At 30.7% G+C, this 26649-nt stretch overlaps 4 protein-coding genes across 18 annotated transcripts in view; 1 reads left to right on the top strand and 3 right to left on the bottom strand.

The window, feature by feature from the left end:
* Positions 1-4380: 4380 nt before the first annotated feature.
* Positions 4381-6732, bottom strand: LOC143198728 (tectonic-1). The gene is made up of 5 exons (XM_076408113.1): positions 6445-6732; positions 6143-6376; positions 5903-6077; positions 5608-5801; positions 4381-5553 (listed from the first exon to the last, which is right to left on the bottom strand). The coding sequence occupies exons 1-5, from the start codon at positions 6730-6732 to the stop codon at positions 4402-4404; spliced, it is 2043 nt and encodes a 680-aa protein (XP_076264228.1). The 3' UTR covers positions 4381-4401.
* A 16-nt stretch (positions 6733-6748) lies between these two features.
* Positions 6749-7756, bottom strand: LOC143198731 (B9 domain-containing protein 2). The gene is made up of 3 exons (XM_076408117.1): positions 7557-7756; positions 7116-7241; positions 6749-7062 (listed from the first exon to the last, which is right to left on the bottom strand). The coding sequence occupies exons 1-3, from the start codon at positions 7642-7644 to the stop codon at positions 6749-6751; spliced, it is 528 nt and encodes a 175-aa protein (XP_076264232.1). The 5' UTR covers positions 7645-7756.
* Positions 7757-8035: 279 nt separating this feature from the next.
* On the top strand, positions 8036-12320 carry LOC143198729 (serine/threonine-protein kinase VRK1). 3 transcript variants are annotated; one of them, XM_076408115.1, is made up of 6 exons: positions 8036-8656; positions 8712-9437; positions 9534-9694; positions 9750-10228; positions 10602-10783; positions 10903-11069. In XM_076408115.1, exons 1-6 carry the CDS (start codon positions 8359-8361, stop codon positions 10929-10931), a joined length of 1875 nt encoding a protein of 624 aa, XP_076264230.1. In that variant the 5' UTR covers positions 8036-8358; the 3' UTR covers positions 10932-11069. The 3 variants fall into 3 exon arrangements, 2 of the variants coding, with proteins under 2 accessions (XP_076264230.1, XP_076264229.1); XR_013006280.1 differs by lacking the exon at positions 10903-11069 and adding an exon at positions 10288-10448 and having other exon boundaries at positions 8038-8656; positions 10602-10738; XM_076408114.1 differs by lacking the exon at positions 10903-11069 and adding an exon at positions 11407-12320 and having other exon boundaries at positions 8038-8656.
* Positions 12321-13730: 1410 nt separating this feature from the next.
* Positions 13731-26649, bottom strand: part of LOC143198732 (uncharacterized) — a 55984-nt gene continuing 43065 nt past the window's right edge. For 2 of the 13 annotated variants that reach the window (XM_076408120.1, XM_076408118.1), the window contains exons 7-15: positions 25479-25668; positions 21716-21848; positions 21372-21484; positions 21274-21297; positions 19500-19766; positions 18115-18331; positions 16140-16392; positions 15931-16083; positions 13731-14328 (exon numbers count right to left, since the gene is read on the bottom strand). In XM_076408120.1, the coding sequence (XP_076264235.1) occupies positions 14280-14328; positions 15931-16083; positions 16140-16392; positions 18115-18331; positions 19500-19766; positions 21274-21297; positions 21372-21484; positions 21716-21848; positions 25479-25668 (1399 nt within the window). In that variant the 3' untranslated portion in view covers positions 13731-14279. Of the gene's footprint in view, positions 14329-15536; positions 15569-15930; positions 16084-16139; positions 16393-18114; positions 18332-19499; positions 19767-21273; positions 21298-21371; positions 21485-21715; positions 21849-25478; positions 25669-26649 lie in introns of all 13 variants that reach the window. The other 11 variants (XM_076408131.1, XM_076408129.1, XM_076408127.1 and 8 more) reach the window with 9 other exon arrangements.

A 26649-nucleotide genomic window follows, 5' to 3' on the forward strand; every position in this document is an offset into this window, starting at 1 on the left:
TGGATTTCCAAATCAACATTCGACTATCGACCAAGTGCACACAGCAATAATGGTTTCCACCGAGTATGGCATTTGAGATTAATCTACAAAATGAGCAAATTACTATCAACTGCTGGAATCGTATCTTTTCGAAAGAAAATATAGAGTCTCGCATGAAGGGGTATTCTCAACACTTAAACATATTTCGACTAGAGTCCCACATGCTAGTGTCTTGGGACCTCTCCTTTATCTACTGTGTACTGCTGATAACAGATATATATAACTGATAACAAAAGAAACATTACTTGAAACATTTGCCGATATAAAGCAAAATATATATCTCTGCCTAATGCTGTAGAAAAAGTACTAGCGGCAATCAACAAGATCTACAAAATTACTAGAGACTAGAAAATACAGTTTAATAGCTTCAAATCTGTCAATGTTAATTTTGCGTTGCGACAAAATAACAAAAACCTATATACATCTCGATAGTGGTTGGAAGTTGGAAACATGTTAGACAAAAAGCAGAGCAGGTTAGACTCAAAGTCAAGCAACTGTACTGGTTAGTCGGAAAATACTCTCAACTTGACCTAAAATCAAAGAGATTGGTTTATCAGTCAATCATAAAGCCAATTTGGACCTACAGAGTGCAAATATGGGGTTACACTGTAACATCTAACCAACTAGAAATCCAATACAGCTAAAACAAAGAACTACGATTAATTGCCACTGCTTATCGTTGCGTAACCAAGGAGGAACTGCACGACGACCTCGAAATCAAATGGATATACGAAGAATTTGTCTTAAAACATTAAATAAGGTTGCTACATCACAGCAACATGGAAACAGTGCAGCTACTGGACAACACGCAAGAAATCAGAAGATTAAAGTGAATCAGCCCAAACGAACTTGCTTAGTGCCCAAGTGTATTCTTAACTTTAGATTAAGTTGTTTGGTTTTATTATAATTTGAGAAATACATACTGATGTATTAATCCCGTACTCGCCTTTATTGTCTACTAATGTAAATACAATAGAACAGTTGGAGCCGGCTTGGTTCACGCAGTGGTAAAGGCAACAGGACGGTGCTCCTACTGTTGCGATAGTTACGGGTTCGAATCCTGCTGAGGCAAGGTCGTAAATTTATGTTTGTGATTATCTTAGGCAAGCGTGCAAAATCCGACAAGGAAAATGATCCCAGTCGCTCCAGTAACCATGATGACGGATGTCTTAATAATGCTAATATCTCAATGTGTTAATGACTTAATGCCGAGGACCGTGGTTTGGAGCCCACGTTAAACGGTAGGTCCAGTCTAGATAAACCTCTGGTTGGTAAAAGGAGTCTTTAAAATATAGAAAAAAAAGAACAGTAGTAATAAATTAATTTGTAAATTAAGATTGTACTAATGCTTAGTACTAATATAACATGTCAATTGAAAAATCCCCGGCCTAACACATAGATGGCACTACCAGAATTAAATCCATATGATTATTAGTTAGCCCCAACCCTCAAAAGATGCCTGTATAAATTGGACAGCTGTCGGATCATTAGTTTGTGAATTATAGTATTTGGAGTGAAGAAAATTTTGTTATTACGAAAAAAGTGGATAAAAAGGAATTTCGCGTGTTGATAAAATATTGCTTTTTGAAGTGAAAACATACAGTTGAAGCAAAAACTTGGCTTGCTGCCGAGTTTCCGGGCACTGCCCCAGGAAAATCAACCATCAAGGATTGGTATGCTAAGTTTAGACGTGGTGAAATGAGCACCGAAGACGGCGAACGCAGTGGACGCCCAAAAGGGGTTGTTACCGACGAAATTATTTAAAAAATCCACAAAATGATTTTGAATGACCGTAAATTGAAATTGAATAAAATAGCAGACACTCTAAAGATATCAACTGAACGTGTATATCATATCATTCACGAATATCTGGGTATGAGAAAGCTCTGTGCAAAGAGGGTGACGCGCGAGCTCACTTTTGACCAAACACAACGACGAGTTGATGATTTGGAGCAGTGTTTGAAAATGATCAAGCGTAATAAACCCGAGTTTTTGGGTCGATATGTGACAATGTCGAAGTCCTATTGACAGTCATCCGAGTGGACTGCACACGATGAACCCGCTCCAAAGCGTGGGAAAACGCAACAGTCGGCTGGCAAGGTTATGGCGTCTGTATTTTGGAATTCGCATGGAATAATTTCCATTAACTATCTTGAAAAAGGAAGGGCCATCAACAGTCACTATTGCATAGCGTTATTGGACCGTTTGAAGGACGAAATCGCCGAAATGCCGTATTTAAAGAAAAATAAAATACATGAATTGGATTTCGAATTGCTTCCTCATCCTCCGTATTCTTCAGATCTGACCCCCAGCGACTACTTCCTGTTCTCAGATCTCAAAAGAATGCTCGCTGGGTAGAAATTTTCGTCGAATGAAGAGGTGATCGACGAAACTGATGCCTATTTTGAAGCAAAGGACAAATCGTACTACAAAAATGGTATCGAAAAGTTGGATGGTCGCTATAATCAGTGTATCACCCATGAAGGGTATTATATTAAATAAAAAAACTAATTTTGCCAAAAAATGTGTTTTACTATGGTAGACTGGGGATTATTTAATTGACATGTTAAGACTTAATTAATATAAAAAAATATAGGTTCAAATGTGGAAGAGATGGAGAATATGCGGCCGTCATCCCGTATTAACTTGTTGAGCGGGGAAAGTTGCGTTTCGACAAGCAGAAAACAAAGGAAACCGCCAAGCACATATATGGTAACGTGAAATACCTCGAATTTCACGGAGGTTTCCATAAGTTATGGACAGTCGGCGTTAAGAGTCCGGGTTTCACCCGCGATTCCGTCTAGTACCGGGCGGCGATGCCCGCGTCCAGACTACGAACCCGCCAACTTCCTTCCGGAAGGTCAGAGAACATCGCGTCGTCCACGATTCACGTGACTTGACGATCCGGGCGACGCGGCATCGGCCTTAATGACACATATCGGTTGTTTTGCCGTCCGAGAACGTTCCCTTCGCACGCACCCGCCGGCACGGTCTCGTGATCAATGTCCGAGCGGGATACGGTCGCGCGAAGAGATCTTGCGCGACGCGTATACCGGAGCCCGCGATCGATCGCGTTGGCTTTGGCCTTGAAACGCGACGAGCCCTCGACGAGATCGTGCCCAAATAGTAGCGCCCTTGCGCCGTGTCCTTTGACCTTGAATCCTACACAACCCAAACCTCACAGACCCTGCACCATCGATTGTCTTTGATGTCGGTTTCGTTTCATCACGCGTTGGTTTAGTTAGTAAGGACGTAATCGAAGTAAGCCGTTTGGCGGTCGACAGGAGATGTTTGTTGATTTTGTTCAACGTTCACGCGTTTTTTTATTTATAACATAACCGGCCTGATGAAATATAAAAAATATTAATTTCAAATACTGTCTGATTTTGTCTACTTCTATCAATAACTTCATATATACTCCTTCCAAAAAAACTACAGGAAATGCACGTCATCAACATTGCCGAACGTATCAACAAATTCAGTTTATAAAAACGTAAAATCCCTTTTAAACTTGGAGCATTTTTCTTTCTTATTTTGCTAATTAGCGTAAATCTTTCCATGTACAAAATAACTTTGAACACACTTATATAAAATTTATTTAAAAAAACAATGAACTCACGTCATTAGGATGTTGGATATATTGTCTATCTCATACCGTAAATTCGTTTTAAAATCAAAAAATCATTTATTACATTTAGATTTAAAAGCTTATAAATTTGTCAATTCTCAATTGTCTGCGAAATTCCTCAAAACATTAGTGATAATAATTAGAGGTTATAGACCACAAAACGTTGCTTCCATTGTTTTGATACATTTCAAATCGCTGCTCAATATTTGTGATTACTCTATTGAAAATGCCGAAGCCTAGAAACCTACCTCATAGGTAGTATGAAAAAGAGATAAATGTAAATATATTAAAACAACTTTAACCTACAAACTATTGTTGCTGTATAATTAACTGTAGTTTAAGTTTTTTGATATACTAATGCCTTAAACGTACTGTAATCTTAGAATAAATTACATCTGATGACATATTTTTGTTTCATCATTTTATTTGAAATAAAATGTTATATGTCAAATTCATAATGAACTGAAACTTGATGCGGCAACATTGCCATCATAAATTTAAATGACGTGAGTTGACCGTTTTAATAAAAGGGCTATAATGTCAGATTGTATACTTTTTTAATCCACGACATTCCTGATCTATTATCGTCAAACCGTTGGCCTCGCTACAGAACCAGTAGGCCATGTATAACCCTGTAATAAATGAACGGTAAAACTATATGTGTTTTTTTTTATTAAGCTCGACAAAACACGCCACTAAATCAGAAAATACACTTAAATGTTAATGCTGTTTTATTAATAAACTAACCCTATACAAATAAAAGCAAATACTATAATGAACAAATATTCCCTTGAAACTCCAACTCCATTGTGCACTCTTATGAATGGATAAAAAAAGTCGTAGGGTAAACGAATATCTAAACTGGGCGGTTCGATTAACTTCGATCCTCTTTTTTTCGTCACGTCATAATAACTGACTTTGGTCATCAAGTTCACGTCACTTTTAATGCCAACACTTGTTGCATTTTTAATCAAATCGAATTTTAGCGGTCCGCCGGTGTTAAATCTGTAAGTCACTCCCAACACTTTTTCTTGGTTCCGTAACGACTGGTAATCTATCCTAGCATGAAAAATATCTATATCCAAACTGGTGGATATATTCCCGCATACCAACGTTGTGTTCTTCTTCTCGAATTCACCATGGGTGAGGTTTAAAAACCTTCTTGGTTCGATTTCGTACAAAATTGGATTCCAGGCTTCATCGTTAGCAGGATCTGCGTTGCCGAACTGTCCAATTACTGTAGTTTTGTTAATGTTATATTGTACGCCCCAAAAACGAAATATTTCTTTCTGAAGCTCTTCACACATTTTTACTGCGCTCTGTTTTTTCCCAAAAAATATAAGTTCCTTAACATTGCAGCGTGTCAACATATTGTGCCCGAATTTTACGGGGTTGTTATAAGTGGTATTTCGAACACATCTTCCATTAACATTATCTGATATGACTAAAAAATTCTCTAAAAATTGTGTAGAGTTTCTCACAATACTTGTTAAATTTTTGGTGGTTATTTGTGTACCCATTAAAATGGGTTTGCCACAGATATAACCAGGGTTTCCGCTCAATATCTGAGAGAAATTTATTGACTTGTTATTCCAAGAAAAATCCACCTGAAACTCTTGGGTGAATTTAAACTCCTCTCCCCCAAAATGATAACTAACATTCTCCAAAAGACCTAGGACTCGTACTTTCGTTAGGCCTTCAGATGCGTTGTGATAGATGTTATAGAACACTTTCTTAACAACGTTATAACAGGTATTTAGATTTTCCTTAAAATTATAAAAACATCGTGCCTTGGTGCTTGTACTGTTGTCAATATTGGTACAATTATCCATATTCTGGTGACATAATTGTGCTTCAACTTCCAGGCATATATTCTTCGGACAATACTAAAATAAAATGTATTCATAAACAACTTTAAATAAATATAACACTAACAATACCTTGTATATATTCCGCACTGATGTGTTAATTAACTTTGGAGAACTGATTACCTTTAAGTTATCAATATAGGTAGAATACTGTATCCATTTGTTTTCAATTTCTAACGTTCTGCTGCACGAGTATTTCTGATTCTTTAAGTAATAAATTTTACCTTCAAACGAACATCGTTGACCAGCAAAATTTTTTGGCATAACTAAAATATATTTGTACTTTTAGAAAATGGACACACGCAACTCTATATAAACACCCCAAATAGTTCTATAAAGTTTTATGACAAAAATTAATTATACTAACCAAAATAGTCTATGCTGGAATAATTCCTCACTATTAATACAGGATCACCGAAAATATAATGTTTTGATAGTTTCACATCAACATTTATATTTTTATTGCACTCTTCATTGTTTGATTCGAACCAAAAGTGTTTTCCTAATATTTCTTTATGAGCTTTATTAAACGAATCAAAGGGCTAAAATGCGTATATATATAACGATAAATAAATTAATTAATAGGAATGTATTTTTATTTCCGTACCATTTCACGCTGTAGAAAATATGATTTTGGTAAATTACTGCTCACAATACAAAACAACCCATTTTGATTAACATGCCATTCAACCTCTGTATTATTAATGTATATGTATTTTATATAATCACAATATCTTTTGTCATAGAATATATTTGTGTCCCTGCTACAGTATTTAAACACAGCTCTATCGATAGAGCGACAATCAGGATCACAACAGCAATTTATATCACATATGTTTATCTGTGTTTAAAAAATTATAATAATGTTTATTAAACATATAATGTTGAAATTATAGCTTAATTACTTACTTGCAAATTACATGTACAAAATTTTGATTTCAGATCAGTCTTTAAACTTAGCATTACATTATGTATTTTTGTTTGATTTTCTTTACTAGGATATATGGTAGAATTTTCATCAGATTTTTCAATGACAGTACAATTTGTATCATTAGATTCACAAACTCCAATTGTTGTGGTAAAAATTACTTCTGTGTTGTTTTCTGTATTAGCCAAATTAGATACAGTTGTTTCTTGTGTGGTACTACTTATTACAGCAATGCATAAAAATGCTAACAATCTTAACAGGTTTAACATTATTTATGTTTTTTTCTTAATATTCTACACCATAGTTATTGAAATTTCTTAAGATTAAGTCTAGTTCAAAAATTACTACACCCATAGCTTCTGTCGATATTTTATATCGCTTTTCTGATGAAAATATTAAATCTGGATATTTAATATATTGACCTCCACCTAGAAAATATTCTACAACACGATCTCTTAAGTTTCCTGTAGGCCTCCAAGTATAACAGTTTAAAATATGACGTCCTGGACTAGTTGGTATTGTTATCAAACCATAGCCAAATAAATGAGCTCTCCCAAGCCAATCTAAATGGTATACTTCAACATAAATTTTAGGCCATCCTCAAAAAGATTTAAAAAATCATTGTTTTATGCTTGTAAAAATTTGAATTTACCTTTAATCCCAGCCGTAGCTAAATGGATATCAATAGGATATGACCAATTACAAGCGTCTGTAAATTGAGATGAAGATACTTGGGTTTGACCTTCTTTCTTGCCTTCTATTACTCTCCAGTTATTTCCTATGAAATGAATAAATTTAGTGCACCTTTTCAAATAATAAATTTTTATATTAGTAGATATTTATAATGTTTTAATATAATAGCGAAATACAGGCTGATCTAATTAGAATTCAGGTAATACATATAAACATGTGTATATAGTTAGTATATATAATAATAGAAGTTATAATAAGTATATAAAAAGATTAAATAATTTTGACATTAACTAAATTCTTATCGATAATAATAAATGATAATATGACAATAAATTAATTTATCTCTACGTAGTTTAAATAATGTGATAGCCTAGTGAGTGAATACAAACAATATTCATACCTATTTGCAAATGCCACTTACAAAACACTTCTTGTTTAGGGAACTCTCGCGCGCCGATAATTTGCCCAATAATATGCACTTCGGCCATTAAAATTATTAAAATTAAAAAAATATAATACTAAAATTCGCACGACCCTTAAAACATTTTCAATATTCCATCTATATAATATGAATATACTTGTTTGTATGTTGCTAAGCAACGAATATCCTATCAGAACGTGAGATGTCACAGTTTGACTTTTCATATGATCCAATAAAATTTGAAATGCCTATAACTGTTTAAAATAATATGTTATTTTTTCTTATATTTCATTTCATGTTTATGTGTTGGAGCATTGCAAGTATATTAGTTTATTTATAAAAATTATACAATTTTCACTTCATTTTATGTCTTGGAAAGTACTAATTTTCTAAATATACTGTATAAAAATCACACGGTCCATCTGTTCTATTCTCAACGCATGCTCTTGCGACGGCGCACTTTCTATATTTTCGGTCAAGAAAGTGCACTAAAGATGGCTGTATAAGATGTATAGATATAATTCTTTAAAACGTTTCCTGGTTATTCTACAAATTTACGAAAACGTGTAAAAAGTTTAGTTCAGCAATCGATTTTTTAAATATTAATCAAGTGATTGTGTGTATAATGTAAATACTTTTCTACATTCTTTATATATTTTAAATGTCGTTACATTTTCAAATTTTACAAATACATTTGTTTTCTTTTGTTATTTGGACGCAGGTTGATTACCCTTTTTATTAGAATATAAAACAAACACATTATTCGTTTTATTTGAATAAAATGCCTAAAAAAACGGGTGTTATTCGTTATGAAATACCTAGGAAAAAGTTATCAGGGAATCTTGTAATAAATGGACAAATAAACTATGGAGAATATATTACCGATAATACCGGAAGAAAATGGAAATTAGGTGAAGTTATTGGTACTGGAGGATTTGGAGAAATCTATGATGTGTTTGAGTCTGTAAATGAGCAATTTGCGAACAAATCAAATTTTGTAACCAAAATTGAAAAGCATACCAATGGACCACTATTTGTTGAAATAAATTGTTATTTAAGGTTGGGAAAGCTAGAATTGAGTGAGTAAATAGTATAATGAAATTCATATGTGGTTATTCATTCTTTACATTTTAGTTCAAAAATGGAAAATGAACAGGCAAATAGAGTTTTTAGGTGTCCCATATTTTGTTGCTTCGGGGTCACATATATCAAAAAATGAAAAGTACCGTTTTCTTATTATACCCAAATATAAACAAGATTTAGAGGCAATTTTTCAAAAGAAAAAAATTTTTAACCTAAAGACTGTTTTGGTTATTGCCACAAGAATAATTGATACCTTAGAATATATCCATGACCATGGTTATGTTCATTCTGACATAAAGGCTTCCAATATTATGTTGGGTAACACTCAAATAAATAAGAAACAAACTAGGCCCAAAGTTATTATTAAATCACCATGTAGAAATTTAAGACGATTAACAAAGCCGGTAGCAAGAACATGCAACCGTAGTTTGCGTCCCATAACAAATTTAAATTATATAGATGATATCCCATATTTGGAAGAAGTATTGAAAGAATATGAATTTATGAGTAGGAATGGAGAAGGTCCTTTATCATGTCATAGATCTGACAATTCTGAATACATAGAAGAGTTTAAAGGAGATCCAATATATTTGTTAGACTATGGACTTGCTACCAAATATGTCTTATCAAATGGAGAACATAGAGCATTTACATCAGATCAAAGAAGAGCACACGCTGGAACTGTATTATTTTGTTCTCGTGATGCGCATAAGGGTATTCCTTCAAGAAGATCAGATTTAGAATCATTGGCGTACAACATGATTTATTGGTTGACAGGTGATTTTATTTAAAATTTTAATAATATTCTGTTAGACATATTTAATACTTTGTTCTTTAAATTAAGCTATTTTTTTATACATATATGTTTTGTAGGAACTTTGCCGTGGATTGATGACATTGAAGAACCAGAAATAGCAGAAAAAAAGAAAAATAAGTTTTTTACAGATGTTAAAACTTTCTTGGGTATTTGTTTTGAAGATTGTCCAAGATTTGTCATTGAAATGTTTGAATACCTGAAAAAATTGGAATTTGAGGTTGCTGTCATTTAATGTACATTCACGTCAAAATTCTAGTATATTTTTTTTACAGGATACACCAGATTATAACTTTTTCAGGGATTTATTTAAGAAAACTATAAAAGAGTATGGCTATAAAAATGACGATAAATTAGATTTTGACAATTTAGAAGGTTGGGGAAGAAAACAGAAAAAGACTTCTAAGAAAAAAGCTAATAAGAAGGAGAACGCTAAGATTTTCAAAAGGCCAAGCTTGTTACTGTATAGTCCTAGGATACCGTTAAGTTCAAATATTATATTCAAAAGGCCCAAGCTGCGTAACAAAAAGAAAAATAAATTACATGAGAATAGTATGATGAACTGGTCCAAAATACTGATCGATCCGGAAATTATATTAAAACAGGGCCATAAGAAGAATTCAGAGGAAGATCGCAGTTACAATATTCTTGAAATGGATATAAATAGTTTGAATCCGACACCTGCAATGTGGGAAGTATATAATAAAGCTACTGAAAGAGGCAATAAATCTCCCATTTCGTGTCGTGGAGATGAGTAAGTACTCATTTATTAATTATTAAGTGTTGTTTTTTTTATTGATTTAATTTATATAGGTCTCTCCCTTTTTGTTTAACTTCTAAACCACATTGGGAGGGATTGAAAGCTTATTTTATGTGAACTTACTTATTTACTTGGACTAATCACTAATGACTAATTCACTAAAATTTACATAGTTTTTTAAAACAGTCTGGAAAATATAAACTTATGTTGATAGGTAAGATTAAGCAACACACATCAACAATACTTTTAGTTTCAATACAGGGAAAGAGTTACTAGAGAGATAGTTTTATTTTTATAATCTATTCAGTTTAATTAGTGACAATTCTTTACAGTTTTATTTAAAATACAAAATTGTTTTTTTTTTCAGAGGTGAAGCTGACTTGATAGAAGGGTATACGCCAGAAATGATGAGAATACACAGAAGGATAAAAGAACAGCAAGAAATTGAATTTGAAAAAATAGAAATTAAGAGTGCCCCTAAAAAAAGGGGGAGGAAAAGAAATAAGCGTCTAGAGTCTCCTATTAGAACTAGACAAACTAAGTCTGATGGTAAGTAATAAGTATAACATACTTTTTGTTTTAACGCATTCTTTCTTTTCACAAGTCATAAAATAATTATATTTTGCTTACTATTTACCTTTTATTAATCTTGGAACGTGCAATTTTAGCAATAAAAAGTCACAATGAAAAAGACTAAAACAAAGTGTTAGTAGGCCTGGACCGGCTATTAAATAATAAGCAAATATATTTTTAATAAAGATAGATATTTTACAAAAATTGCATATTCTTTAAATTTGCAAGTTGGCATCATTGTAATAAATTTATTATTGATGAAGATTTTGTTTTACTGAATCCCTTTGCTTATTTAAATTTCCTGTATTAATGCTTCTTATATTTCATATTAATACACATTTCATTTTTTAATATGTATTTTTGAATACTAAGGTGATCAAATAGTAGTAAGATATAAAAATTGCATTGTTTATACATAGTTATTCATCTAGTGATCTATTCGTCGGATTTAGCTCCATTATACATTTGTTATCGCACCAGTTTACAGTTTTACGATTTTTTGATCACATTGGTACACGGTAGAAACACACAGCTTACTCCGCGGCATTTTCTTCTCTCAATTTTCAATATTAGTGATCCTAATAGTAATATCTTTTTAGGATCACAAGGAAGTGTTCAACCAATAAAGAAAGTGAGAAGCGGTCCTTTGAAACGAACCTATAGTTTAAGGGGTTAATTTTAGACTTATGTACTTTTTTACTAATTAATAAACTGCAAGACTGGCTTTTTAACAAGATTATTTTTGTAATGTGTTACCTAATATTAGATTTCTTTTTAGCTGTTTTCTTTTCTCCAGATCAATGGCTTTTCTGTAATTCACTCTTATAACTTAAAATATAAATATTATTTTCTGGCTGCTGATAAATGGGGTAGTTCAATTGTTCGATGGCTGTGGTATAATTACTTGTCTTATAATTCAATCTTCCTTAGATAAATACATGTTTGAGACTACCCAACTGTTATTTATTATTGTAAAATATTTTAATACTTGTTATAGTAAGCCGACTAGTGGTCATTAAAGTGGCAAAATAAGTGACAAAGATAAACGACAATTAACTATTTTTTTAGTGTCATAGTTCTAAATAATTTGTTTGTGATAATAGAAAGTAGTTTTGTATTGTACTTTTAAAACGTCTTTGAAGGAGTATTAATTGCATATAGCTTTATCACAAAGTAGTAATAACATTTGCTAATGCAAGTATAATACGAAACAAGTATTTTCTCAGTTTGTAAATTGACTAAACTCCTAGATATTTTTGTAATTACCGAAAAACATTATTTCCATAAATTAGGAGATTTACTTTTTATTATTCGAAATTATAGTAACGTTTATGGAATTAATGTTAATTCAAATGCTTTTAATAAATCGTGTTTGGTTAAACGGCCTTGTACCCTTCGATATTTCTCATCGAAGTGTATGATGTATATTTTGTGTTGTGCCTTTATTTGGTTTATTAAGTTCTGTGATTTTTTTTGTAAATACTTCTTTTTATAATAAAAAAAGTAAAACATATAATGTTCTTATTAATACTAAATCTATTATTATACAGTAAATATTTTCAAAACTTTCTCAATAAAAGATTTTCATAAACAATAGTAATTTTTCAAAATCAAGTAAACAAATTTCCCATGGCATTATTCTAAAAACAATTTATAAATGGCTGATCCCTAAAAGATTTTCTAAATAATTTAAATTGGGTGTCAAAAGTATTGTTTGAATATACGCCTAAACCTTAAAAGAATTTTACATTTATTAAGGGCCATAAATATTTCGAAATAAACATTAAAAAAATCTGGAACATTGGGTTCAAAACATATTGAACTAAAAATCTAGATCATATATATATAAAATGTATATTTTTAATGACTAGCGTGATTAATAAACAGTATGTAGCCAAAGGTTTCCAAAATGCCTAGATATATATAATCGTTTTGTCAAATTATACTATTCGAAATCCATTCAAACCAACGCACTTTGGAAAAACAGTGTATATTTATGTAATGGGGTAAATTGTTTTGTAACAATAAATCTGTCGAAACTATATGACACGCGAAACATTGAAGTGCATACTAAGAATAAAAAATACTTAAAAAAAGGTTTTATTGTCTCTTAGGCAAATAATAGCTTGACATTAAACAGTTCTTTTAGCAGTTTCCGTTAAATTTCTCATTCAAAAACTTACTAATAAGAAGTTTAACATTATTCAACGAAATATTATTTTCCAATTAACCTATCCTTAAATTTTCCAAGAGAAATTTGTGAATTAATTTTATAAATAATAATAAATTTCACTAAAACCAAATAATCAAAATTTTGAACAAAAACTTTTAAATTAAAACTGTTGTCATTAGTTATAATTGTGGAGTTGCCAAATCTTTAATCTGTACCGTCTTGCAGTTGGTCTGTCCAGTTTTTTGATAATGGTAAGTCGATTAAATGTCAGTTATATAGACATATAAAATCATTTGTTCTGACGAATATCTTTAAAGGAAAATTGAATTTAGAATCAAGTCATCTCAAAATGTTTTACATTGTGGCGTTAAAAAATCCGGGTATTAAAAGACGCATTTAGTAGAATAAAAAAAACACTAATTAAATACCACAATGATGATATTGTTATGTGATGATAAAACACATTCAAATATATGTTAAAAATCTTGTATTAAATTATGATGGTTAAATGCAATATTTAGTTAGGTTATTGAGACATTGAGTATTCTTTAACAATTCTTCAAAATGCATCCACCCAGGATCTAACATGCTCTATCCTCATTAAATTAATCATAAAAAACAACCCTTGAAATTTATTGTTTTCGTCGAGCATCGTATGAATGGGCGTTTCTGTTTACCAGTCCACTCAGTAGATATGCATTAAAAATACAAGGCAAACTATTGGACAGGATTGAGAAATAAAAAAATAAGTCGTACTTTAGTAATTTAATTTTTCGATTGCTCTCTGCAAAGTTTATTTTTTATAACTTTTATAAGACTTACAACTAACACCATCTTGCGAGAAACAAAAACACCTAAAGTATTGAGATTCTTCAGGCACTTAAAAAAAATACATGAACTGAACTCTATCAAGTTAAACATTTTACAATGTTTTAGTATAAATGTTCTTCTAGTTAAAAATAAACAACTTTTTTTGAACCGTGTTAATTAATCTTAGCGCCTATTTACAGGTAAACAAATAAATTAATAAAATAAAAAATATAAATTATATAAAAAACAAAAAAAAGCAAAATAAACAACCACAGTATGTTTATATAAGTAAAGCTTTTAAAATTCTTGTGCATAACAGAACTTATCCTATTAAGGTTTTCTTTTGCGACCAAAGGCTAACGTTTAAGTGCATTGCAATCAAAATAGAGTCAAATTTAAATTTGTGGTTCGGCTTTGGTCGAAAAATTGACCTTAAAAACTAAACTACCCGTTCAAGTAAAAAAATGGATCTGGTAACATTGAGTAGTTTTATAGTAACGAGAAATTTTTATCCACATACGGATTCTGAATGTACGACCTAAAATAAAAAAATATGTATTACTAAATGATAAATACAGTGTTGTTAGACATGCCTAAATAAGCTAATTAGTCAACTAATTAACTTAAATACACAATAATCAAGAACATCAATCGTGCTTAAATATAAAGACGATAACTAACTTAGAAATAAGAAGAAATCAAAGTTAACGTTAGTCCATTCAATGAAACAGTGGGCTCGTGTCATCTAAATTTATGAAGTCGAGACGTCGCAGTGTTGCCGCATCAACTTTGAGTTTTAGTTCATTTTGGTTTTCAGATATAACAAAATTTTAAACTAAATAAAATAATGTTTTCAAATCTAATTTATTTCAACATTATAGTACATCTAATGTAAATATTATCTCGTTTCTTCTGGTATCTAATGGCTTCGGCATTTTCAATTACAGTAATTATAAGCAGCAATTTGAAATTGATGAAAACAAGCAAAGCGCAAAATGAGCTTTTGCTGGTTTATAACTTGTAATTATTATTACTTATATTTTGAAGAATTTCGCAGACGTTTGACAACCAGGCGAATTTTGTAGGCTGATTCGGTTACATGTTCGAACACATCAGACAGCACGGTATCTCTTTTGAATGTATAATTTGCGAGATAGGCAATACATTCGGTATCTTGATGACGTGAGTTCACTGTTATTTTGATTAGGAGATCAATATGTGTGATTAAAACGTTGGATGGACGAGGGAAGAACTTCACTCCTGCCTGAAAATCCTCACTGCTCTGTTAGCTTGCCTTATGCCATATATTTTATTTTGCAAAAAAAATCAATTTTATTTGGAAAAATGATAAATCTAAAAGTAACAATTCAATGAAATATCAAAAAATTACAAAGATGAAAAATTAGATAGGAAATTCACTCAAGCATAAATGATTTTTAGAATTTGCATGACTATGGATATTTTCTATTACTATATTATATATAGTAATAAATATAACTATAAACATATTTCAATATTATTTATAAATGTACTAATAAGCAAGCCAGTATTTCTAGCCAAACACAAAAAAACTAGTTTATCTTAACATGCACCATAGTAAATATAAACAAAACATCACATTTATTTATTTATTCTTGAATGAATAGTGCATATTATGCTATTATTAGTAGTAATAGCTGCATATAATAGATATATTTAATGCACAGAAGCAAATATTACACTGTCACTATAAAACCTTTTCCTTACCATCTCATTCGCTTAACACAGGAAGCATAGATCTAAAAAAGTTTATTTTTAATATATTGTAGAGAAAATACTGTCATGTACTAGTATGTACTGAATAAATTTACTAACAAGATTAGCAAGAAAACGTTATTACATTTGTGTTAAATTGTTATTTAACATATTGGTGTTAAAGAAATATCATAGTAAATAATTATGGAGAGTTATGACAATTAGCTTACTATTACCACTGATAAGACAATAAATCAAGTAAATGGAATGGTAACCAGAGGCACATTGATGAATTAATTTTAAAAACAATATATTTTTGACAGGAAACAAATGAATAATAAATCAATACATCTACATACTCAGATCAATTAGAAGAACGTAACAAAACAAAGTACGATATACTTACAGCTCTATATTGTGTATTGTGGACGTAGGACAATTATCGTTAACTTTAACATGGCAGTGCTTGTGACATTTCAAATAGCAATCTCTACATTCATAACCTTGTTTACCGAATCTCCTAGCTATTCCTTTCGCACATACTTGACATATGGTGCCACTAAACAAATAGAGAAATAGAATATCACGTTTTTTTTTCGAATACCGTCATCTTACCCTTGCAAATGTTTAGCAACAAATGTGTGGTCATTAAATATATGCAGTTTGACGCCTTTCTTTTTCCACTTGGACTTTTGTGCTATTGATAATGGTACCAAATAGTGTTTCTTGATACCATTCTCTATGGTCTCTAGAACCAACGTGCTAGCCTCGTTGATGTAAGTACGTGTAGAGGCACTGCTCATGCCCGAAGCTTCAGAGAGACTAGATCTCCTCGAAGTCTCCTCACGCCCTGGAGGATTTAAGTAATCTGAAATAAAACGAAGTTTTTCGCAGCTATTTCTATATACAAATTATCGAGTAATAATTATGTGTAGCAATATATATTTGCATCAGCTTTACTTAATTGTGCTTACATGGTTCTCTTGAAAACGATGATAATTATTAGGCCTATAAATTGGTTTTAAAGGATTTTTTTTTAATTTGAAGCTTTATTATGAAAAATCGGTACAATAAAATACATTCAAAGTATTATCCATCGATAGTCACTTTTTCCCTCCTTCCAGACAACTTAGTGATTCGAAAGAACGATATATCGTTTGAGGCTATCCACGACACGACCAATTTTTTCGTATCTTCATAAGAAGTGAAGCGGTTCTCCGATAAATCACGATATATGTCGGAAAAGTAGTAATCAGAAGGAGCAAAGTGTGGAGAATACGGAGGGTGAGGTAACACATCCCGTATTAACTTTCCAAATATGTTTTCACCAGTTTTGCAACAAGGGGTCTTTGGTGTCAAAATCACCAATTTTGAAACGTCGAAACCAGCATTCACATGTTGAAATCAATGGCTGCCGTAAGCTGCAACCGTCTTCTCGTTCATTTTGAAATGAGAAAGTAAAACTTCCCGCAAATGCGATTTTGTCGATACAAAATCAGATATTTTCAATGCACTGAAAACATTTTTATTCACACTTTGAGGAATTGACAGATACTGAAAAGTGAAGGTTGTTAGTGGGGCTTCAATATGAAATTGGTTACAAATGTAGTACAAACGACTAATACACAGTAACACCATCTGTTGTAAATCCTTTAAAATAAATTTTTAGGCTGATATAATTAAATGTTGTTCCCTTTTAATATTATATGATATTGTATCATGCACCTATCATTATTATATACATGTCCTGATATTATTACGGGGTTATAATTAAGGTTTTTGATATATAATTTATAAATAATTTGTTTGAAGTTGGTGTTAATATTATTAGTGATGATGATTTAGTTTGTTCCCATAAAGGACAAATAATTGATAGTTTTTCCTTAATTATAATAAATAATTATATTACCTAATACAACTAAGTTCAAAAATAATTTTTATATTAGGGATTCTTCTAATATATATATATATATATATATATATATATATATATATATATATATATATATATATATATATATATATATATATATATATATATATATATAGGTACTCTTGATATATTACAGGCTTACCAAGTAAACCCCGTTAATAGCCTTGTTAATTTAAAGTAGCTTTAATTTTTTATTGTTATTATATTGTCTGTTTTATAGAAACTAAATATAAAAATTAGCCGAATCTATTACGTTATTGTATCAGAATGATTTCAAACTTTTATTTAGTCAAGAATGTATTTACATGAATACTGAGCATGAGTGTGGTATGTGAAGCTTAAAGCTGTGGCGCAAACCATTTCCTTTCTGATATTTTATCTTTTTTTAAACAACCGTTCAGTATAAGGTTTTGGTTGTCATTGAATTAAAATATATCTAAATCTAATATTTAACAATATACTATGTTTGCTTTCTCTAATTGTCAAAAAATATTAGTGGAAACTAAGTAGAGTTCTAAAAATTACCATTCTGATATTCAAGGTGAAGCCTAGAAATGATGCCAAATTTATCTGAAAATAAATACTATTTATAAAGGAAATTTTGTTTGCAATTTTGGATTTTGTTCATCTATGTCACGCACGCTGTTGTACACTTACGGTCATTGCGTCCCCTATCGGCCGATATCGATCTGTTCAGGCTATCGTCGCGACCGAAATCATTCTCGGGCCCGGCCGACTTGGATCTGTTCTTCGACTTCCCCAGACGTCTCTTGATGGTGCCAAAGAAATCCCGCCGTTTCCTGGGTCGGCCCCTGTATTCGAAATCGGACGATGTTTGTGAATGGAGCGTGCCAGTAGCGGAAAAATCACCTGGCTAAAATATACATAAACATATTTTTATAGCTGGATTTAACCCGGGTAAGGAAACTATTGAGAAGTGCGTATTGTAGACATAAAAAACCGACCACTTAAGGATACACATTCAGTTAGTAAAAATAAAGATTTATTTTAAGGTGAATTACAAATAATTTAGGAACAATATATCATGCAGTTTTTAATTTGGAAGAATAAATGCATTAAAAAGTAGATATAAATAGTTGCCCATCTCAATAGTCTCTTAAGAAATATAACAATTTAAACTTAAAGGTGGGTTACACATACATAAAATTTACATTGAAGCAAAAGGCTTACAGCAAATAATTCAACAATTATAGCTTCAAATCAGTGATTAAATCAAATTAATATAAATGATATTTATTGAAATATATTAACTATTATTTAATCACTACTAGCAACATAGGAACCTGATTGATTATAAACTTATATTATTAGTCATTAATAGACTGACATAAATATAAGAACATTTATATAAAATAAATTAAACATGGTAAAAATATAATTAAAATAAAAATATTGTAACAAAAAAGCTAATATATATCTTAAAATTAAATCCTTTAAAATACTAACTACCGTATTTTGCTATATTTTTTTGGAGATGTGATTTTTTATATGTATATTATATTTTTTTGAATATTTGAATTAAACAAGAATATTTGTTATTGAATGGTGAATGCGCCAGAACAACCAAAATTTGAAATAAAAATCACATAAATTATTAAATCTAATATAGAACCAAATATCAAACGAGTAACGACATGAAACAAATAAACGAGATTTTCACCAAGTAATAAATTAGAAGACATAATGACCGTTGGAGGTTGTACAAATAAGAAACGGTTTATTTTTAGATATCAAAATATCATATATTAGCTTTGGTATACGCAACAACCTTTAAATATCACTCCGTAATTCTGCACACATCGGAATGTTATTATTGTCGAACGTGTAATCCACCTGGAATTTTAAAAATGTTATAGTTTTCATTGATATTACTTCAATCGACTGAGATCGGTTAGTAGTAAAACTAAATACGTTATAAATAGAAACGGTGTTAAAAAATGTAATAACCTTGCCTTAAAAGAACTGGAAATAAGAATTTATATCGAAGAGAGATAGGAATAGAACAAAGACTAGTATCAAACCTTGGGAGATTCTATGTCACTAATGCTCTCTTTCACTGGACTATCTCCATTGACGGCACCGTTTGCCTCGTTTGTAGTGATGCCATTTTCTTGTACTGTATCGGTTTGCGGGGTTGTTCCATTTGCTTGTAGCTCTGCTAATTTTTCCTTAAGCTCCTCACTACCCACCAGAACGTCAACGTTGCTTTTCTCGGCATCGATCAGGTCCTGGCTGTGATTTATCTCAACCCTCTCCACTTCCTTCCAGTTGCCATTTTCCAGTTCCATCTTACGGGTTAGTAAGAAAAAAATCGAAAAACACACATAGTTAGTTTAGACTTGTTAGGTTTTATTTTATTCAGTGCCATATAGATAATACAGACACCAGAATGTCTCAATATATAAATTTATGTATAGAGTAACACGCGAATATCAATAATTAATGTATATTAATAAAGAAAAAAGTTTTCTTTTACTACATATACTTAGTGGTACTTTTTCCCAAACACTGATACTGATTGGATACTTATTATTTTAAAATAACTTCTTCTGTAGCTCTATTATTCTAAAAAAGTAAAAGATTTTAAAATTATAATTTAAAGTATAGTATTAAAATGCTTTAGAACGGTGGAAAGTTTGTTTGGAGGTACCATTATAGATTCAAATTAGTTTCAAGTAAAAAACGTTTGATTTGAACAATTATATAGTCCCTTCAATAAAACAGCCAATGTACTTCATCAAAATTTATAATTCAACGTTGCCGTGCAGAATTTAAGTTTTCGTTTTCGTTTATTCTGACACCAACATACTAATATAAATAAAATAATGAAACAAGAATAACGTCATAAAATGTAATATATTATAACATTATAGTTATATTTATTGAAGGATTTGAACCAAGGTTAATTAAACAGCCACAATAATTTGTAGGTTAGAGTTGTTTTATTATATTTATATTGATATATGACAACGGTGTCGACCGGTACCAACACAAATCGAATTTTAGAGAACGATTTGGTTACATGTTCGGACGCATCGGACTTCCTTCTGTCCCTTTTTAACTAGAGTACTGCTTACTAGTAGAATGGGAAAGAAAAATGCTCCGAGTTTAAAAGGATTTTATGTTTTTATAAAATGAATTTGGCAATACGTTCGATGGTGTTGATGACGTTCATTGGCTGTTTCATTGGAAAAGGTATATGTGGTAACCGACCAAATAATACTGAAGTGAGCAGAGATTATAAATATGTTTTTATGTACTCAGTAGTCTTATATTTTTATAAAAAATAAATGAAAAGTATTTTATATATCTTATTAAAATGAAAAATCATTCAACAAAACAATAATAGCACGTAGTATTTAGCACAAAATAAAAATAGATCAGAAATAGTTTAAATCCTAAGTTAAAATATTGCCAATTTTACTGAAGCGTCAGGAAAAGTGTGATAAAGATTTATCTTTATAATTTTTACACAAAATAGTAATGTTTTAGCAATATTATTATAAAAGTCTATTAAATGATCGAAAGATTTGTAGTGAAATATTGTTAAAACTCCCTCCGACTTTATTATCTTCACGATTCTGAATGAGACATTCTGTATGACAGTGTGTTTGTTACTTTCCTTTCATGTTAATAAATTTAGTTAGCGAGCTATTTATATATTCCACTCTCATTGCTCGCATCGACGTTTAATTTCCACGGAACAATGGGACGAATATACAATGGCCCTTCATTTAACTAAATTTAAAAAAACAAACTACGACAGGATATATCTCTGTTATTTTTGACCCTTACCTTTACGAGTCTTTGCGAAGGCTGCTAAAAGAAAAATAAAGCGCCTGTTAGCCAAACAAAAGAAAACGAAAACGTAATCGAGATGAAACACATCTTACCCTCTGGACGCTGTGAATGACTAAAGTGCTCTTGTTGGGGTTCAACAGTTGTCTGTTACGATCTAGATCGTTCAGGGCAGAGTTTACTATGTGATTACCATTATAAAGATTGTCTGAAACGAAAAATTATTCATGAATATCATTTTATGATTGGCTGATTTTGTGAGTGAGATTTTAATATCATAATATCAAAATACCACACGATGGTAAAAATTGATTTTCCTTATTGATGTTCAATTATTAGTTTGTAAAAGAGTTTTCAATAAATATCTGACAAATATGATAATCAGCTGATCCTACAGTTTTGTTCTAGTTATGAACACAAAGACGGATACATATATTACCATTATGGAAAGTTGTAGTAGTGGTAGTTAACTTGGCTCTATTTGGTGATGGTGTCCTGATGGTCTCCTTGATTTTGAATGGTTGACTACCACCGCTAACATTCGGAATATCGGCACCTTCGATAAACAGGAACTGTAAAAGAGTAAAATAAATATGAGAGTATATTAAAATTATATACATATAGGAATAAAAACAAGCAAATTATGAATCTTATTTCTTAGAAACTATTAGTAAACTGCGTTAATATTACCTTATTTTTGTATGTATAACGATTTTCCGTATATAATTTTTTTTTACTATATATATATATATATATATATATATATATATATATATATATATATATATATATATATATATATATATATATATAGATATATATAAACTATATACAGAAAAATATTAATACGTTAAAAAATATAACAATCCACAATACAAAAAAAAAGAATTATGCGTAAATTTGTGAGGTTTCTTTTGTGATTTCAAGCTTTTCTTGTGGACAATAGTGTACATTTGGTGTAATGACTCCTATTAATAATTAGCTATTTTTTCCATTGACTATTTTTTTGACACTATTTAAATGACACTTTCGAAATCCTTAAGAACAAAATGTTTTGATGGCGCTTTAGATATTTGTAGGTTTATATTGAAAGAGACTATAAATATTCAAAAGGCATCAGAGTCTATTTATCGGTAGCAATATATCTACTAGGTTGTCAACAAACAAATACGAGGAGCACCATCTGTCAATCAACAGAAAAACTGAAAATTCTTTACAAGCACATAACCAAAAATGTACCTTTAAATTTAGTATGAGAGTTTAAAGAACGCAGTTGAAGTTGAGTATTTTTTATTCAATTAATTGTTCTAATTAACCAAACCATTTTTAGCGTTATAAAAAAAATTATTTACATATTAATTACTTTCTATTCATATGAATTCAAGTTATCTATGATTACATATTTACTGTTTAATGCTGTGGTTATTTAATTTATTTTTTACCGCACCCTTTAGCGAACCTATAAAATTAGAATTAAATCATAAAAGAAATGTATCGAATTTCTATTGCGTCTTTAAACGCTATTAATTTCAGTGTTAGGATACTGAATTATTCATAGATAGATAAGTTTGACAAATAACACCTGGTAATCGTTATCGTTATATATATTTAATGTTTTATATACATAAATACATGCTTATTTTGAAATTATCGATGGAATTAGAGTTATAAAATATTTTCTCTAATAGAATTTCTCTTTCTAAGTCCCGCCTTTTTAAAATATAGCAAATATTTTATAGTACTTTTACACAAGCAAAAATATGGACGTGAATTTTGCTTAAAATGGAATTAATATAATAAATGACAACAATTATATCACTAAAATCAATAATTTTACACAAAATGCTAGATTGCCATGAAATTTTGACAGAAGTTGTTTAAAGGTTAGTTTACAGTTATTAGTTAGTTTAAAATTAGGTTACTTAATTAAGTGAGGTAGTTGGAAAAGGGGTGGCGCTGGAATTATTTTTAAATGTGTAGTATCAGTTTTATCTAGATCCATTTACATTTTTCATTCTTTAAAATAGTAATAATTTCAGTTTTCATTCAATTTACTCGTATAACGATTAAGATTCTCTTTACATGACAGGTACAAAAATATTACATTTTATATCGAAAATGTCAGATGTCGTTCGATGACATTTAGTGTCTCTAAGGCTTATACAGTCAATAGCATTTTTAATATGTTATACTGATAGTAAATGTAAAGAGTTATAAATTATTGAAAGTCATGTAATAAATAACTCCGTTACAAGAACAAATAATAATAATTTATGGTTTTGATGCATTAAGCGTCATTATTTAAAAAATGAAACATCAAAAATAAAACAAAAGGACAAGTTGTCAAGGTTATTAATGCGTGTAGATCTGGTAATTTTATATCGAAATAATTAAAACTTTCTTGCAAGTATATTAAATTTGTTAGAATATTTGAAGACTTGATGTTTTAATGGGTTATATTTTGGCGATAGCAATTAACTTTCGGGGACGTATAGTTATTAACATGGAAATAATTAGGTTAATGAAATACGCGTGTATTTATTTTTTAATAATAAAGGACTAATATAATAAAAACCACAACAACGCACAGTACTTTTAATATCGTATAAAGAATAATGGCAGTAATATAAAGTAATTTAATGATTCACTGATTATTAAGAATGCTATAAAAATATATTTTTTTAAATATGCAAGAAAAGTTGTTTTTTTTTGTTGGTAAGCAGGTTTTTTTATTTTCTCCGAAATGATTTCACGCAATTTGGTGTTAGGGAGAGGACAAATACTATTAGATTCTTACTGTTGGTTGTTCAAGAATGATCAAAGATTGATTGCAACAGAATTCTCTCGCCTAGACGTCTATAGAAGGTAGGCTATCCGTCCTAGTTATTTAGAGATTATTTTCGTCAGCGTTTTGATATTAGGTATCTAGATGTCCATAGACGGTAGGCTATTCATCTTAGTTATCTGTTAGTGATTATTTTCGTCAGTGGTTTGAGATTAGGTATCAAACTGATTCAAAAAATTTTTTAGTTGCTTAAAATCGTGATTGATTGATTAATATGATTATGTCGTGTCACTGGGAAACTTCATAGTTTCAATTTTGATCTCTTCACAACACACTACTCGTATTTATACTTCATCATATTTGTTTGAATATATGAAGTTGCTTTTAAAGGGTCATTTTATCTTAAATAGGTACTGCTATCATAATTATTGTTTTTGTGAAGTGGTAACACGGTATATGCGCGTCATTTGTCAATTGTGTGATGTTTCTTCTCGTTCAATCATTGTCGGTTAAAACCCGCGCTTTGAAGAATTTTGTTGTATTGTCTAGATATAATAATCTTATTATTTTTAAGTGACTTTGGTATCTAGAACAATCAAAAGGTAAGTAATTTTCCGTATAATCATACTTTTTCTAGGTTTGTCTACGAATTTACATTTTATTAATGGCACGATATTCAACTGTTCAGGATGCGTAAGGCTTTGGACACGTCTCCTAGAAAATGTAGAGATTTCTAATATAGAAAAGAATAAAAATAAAATTCTAGTATTCTTTTTAAAATTATTATTTCAGTTACGGTCAAAGAGTACAGTCATTATCGATGTATCGATTGTGGGCAAATTTAGCTTATTTGTCTTGATAACACCCAGTTCAATTTTTTTCATTCATCTTTTCTTTCCGTTAGTTGTTCAAAACTAATTTTTGAACTGTGAAATATAAAATGAATAATATAAATAAAATCGAAGCGCGCTAGAAAGTTTAAATGTTGGATTGCAGTTATGATGGTTAGGAAATGGTACGTGACGTCAATATTTCGTAGGGCTTCTGATAGGTGTTTATGTTTTCTGGTAAAACGTTAGTAATAGCATTTTTAATTTTAAAATAAATATGTTTTTAGATGGATCTATGACTGAATGATTATATTATATATTTATAACTAGATAATATGATTAATTAAGCAATTCTGATATGCTCTTGCATTAACAATAAAAAAAATAAAAACTAACCTTCCTGGGTGGAGAAGTTTTGCACATGCTAATTGTTAGATACAGCGCCAACACCATTATTGAACAAATCGACCAAATTCAGACCTAATCGATCATGCGGCTAAAATTAAAGCTTTAAGGCAGTTTGTGGTACGTACAAGGCATGCAGTTAAATAGTGTTGGCAGAGCTATCGCAGGCCGGGGGTCCTTACCTCGACAGTGAGCGTTCCTGTAACCGGATCGCTCTCGTAGGGACGACTCTGCAGCGAGATGATTTGCCTTTGAGACGGATTGATCAGAAGTTCTTCGACGCCCACAATACCCAGACCCAGGAATCTGTGCGGCTTCGTGGCGTGGTCGTAGATTTCGAACAACAATTCAGCCGTATGTGGTGATAAATCGCTGCAAATAAAGTATATTATAACTTAATAAACAAATTAATTGTTGTATAGGCACGTATAGATTTGAACATTCAATCAATACAATCATTAACGCAGCAGATCAAGTAATCCATCCTCCACATTGTCTATTAGACGCCATAAAAATCCTTTGAAATATATAACGTATAACTCGTCGCCCAATAACCATACCGAATCCGCCGTTTTCTCCAGATTCCGCACTGTCTGACTTCCTTCCAATAGAACAGCCAATGTACGTCATCAACACCGTCAAACGTATTGCCAAATGCAGTTTATAGAAACGTAAAATCTCTTTTAAACTCGGAACATTTTTCTCTCTCATTTTACTAATTAGAATTAAACTAGTTAAAAAAAGAATGAAGTCTGATGGGTCTGAACATGTAACCAAATCGGTCTATAGAATTCGATTTGTGTTGGTACTAGTCGACACCGTTGTCATATGTCAATGTAAATATAATAAAAAAAACTCTAATCTATAGTCTATCCAAAGTTGCTGTGAACATACGTCGTCATAAAAATGTTTAATGTATTTCCTGCTACAATTTGTAAATTCGTTTTAGAATCAGACAATATTTTTCTTCTCATTTTATTCCAGTTAAAAAGAGACAAAATGCTTTGTTTTGCAAAATGCAAAAATGCAAAATTTTATAATGTTATTTTTGTTTAATTATTTTATTTACATTAGGATTTTGTTGTCAGAGTTAACATAAACGAAAACTTAAATTTGGTGCGGCAACGTTGCATTATAAATTTGGATCACGTGCATTGGCTATTTTATTGGAACGTCTAGACAAATCGCTATAAATGTGTGGCGATTGTAATGACGACAATAGGCAACCACATATTCACCCTGTAGAAAACCGCGGTTGAAAAGTCTCATGGGCACTCTATAAAAAGCCTCAAGGCATTCTTTTATCACTATCTATACATATTGTCACCCTGGCCTTAACATAATTCGCTGTCT

Source organism: Rhynchophorus ferrugineus, unplaced genomic scaffold (genome assembly GCF_030347505.1).
Source record: "Rhynchophorus ferrugineus isolate W39M unplaced genomic scaffold, kcgeb_rfMv2 rfM6, whole genome shotgun sequence".
NCBI lineage: Eukaryota > Metazoa > Arthropoda > Insecta > Coleoptera > Curculionidae > Rhynchophorus > Rhynchophorus ferrugineus.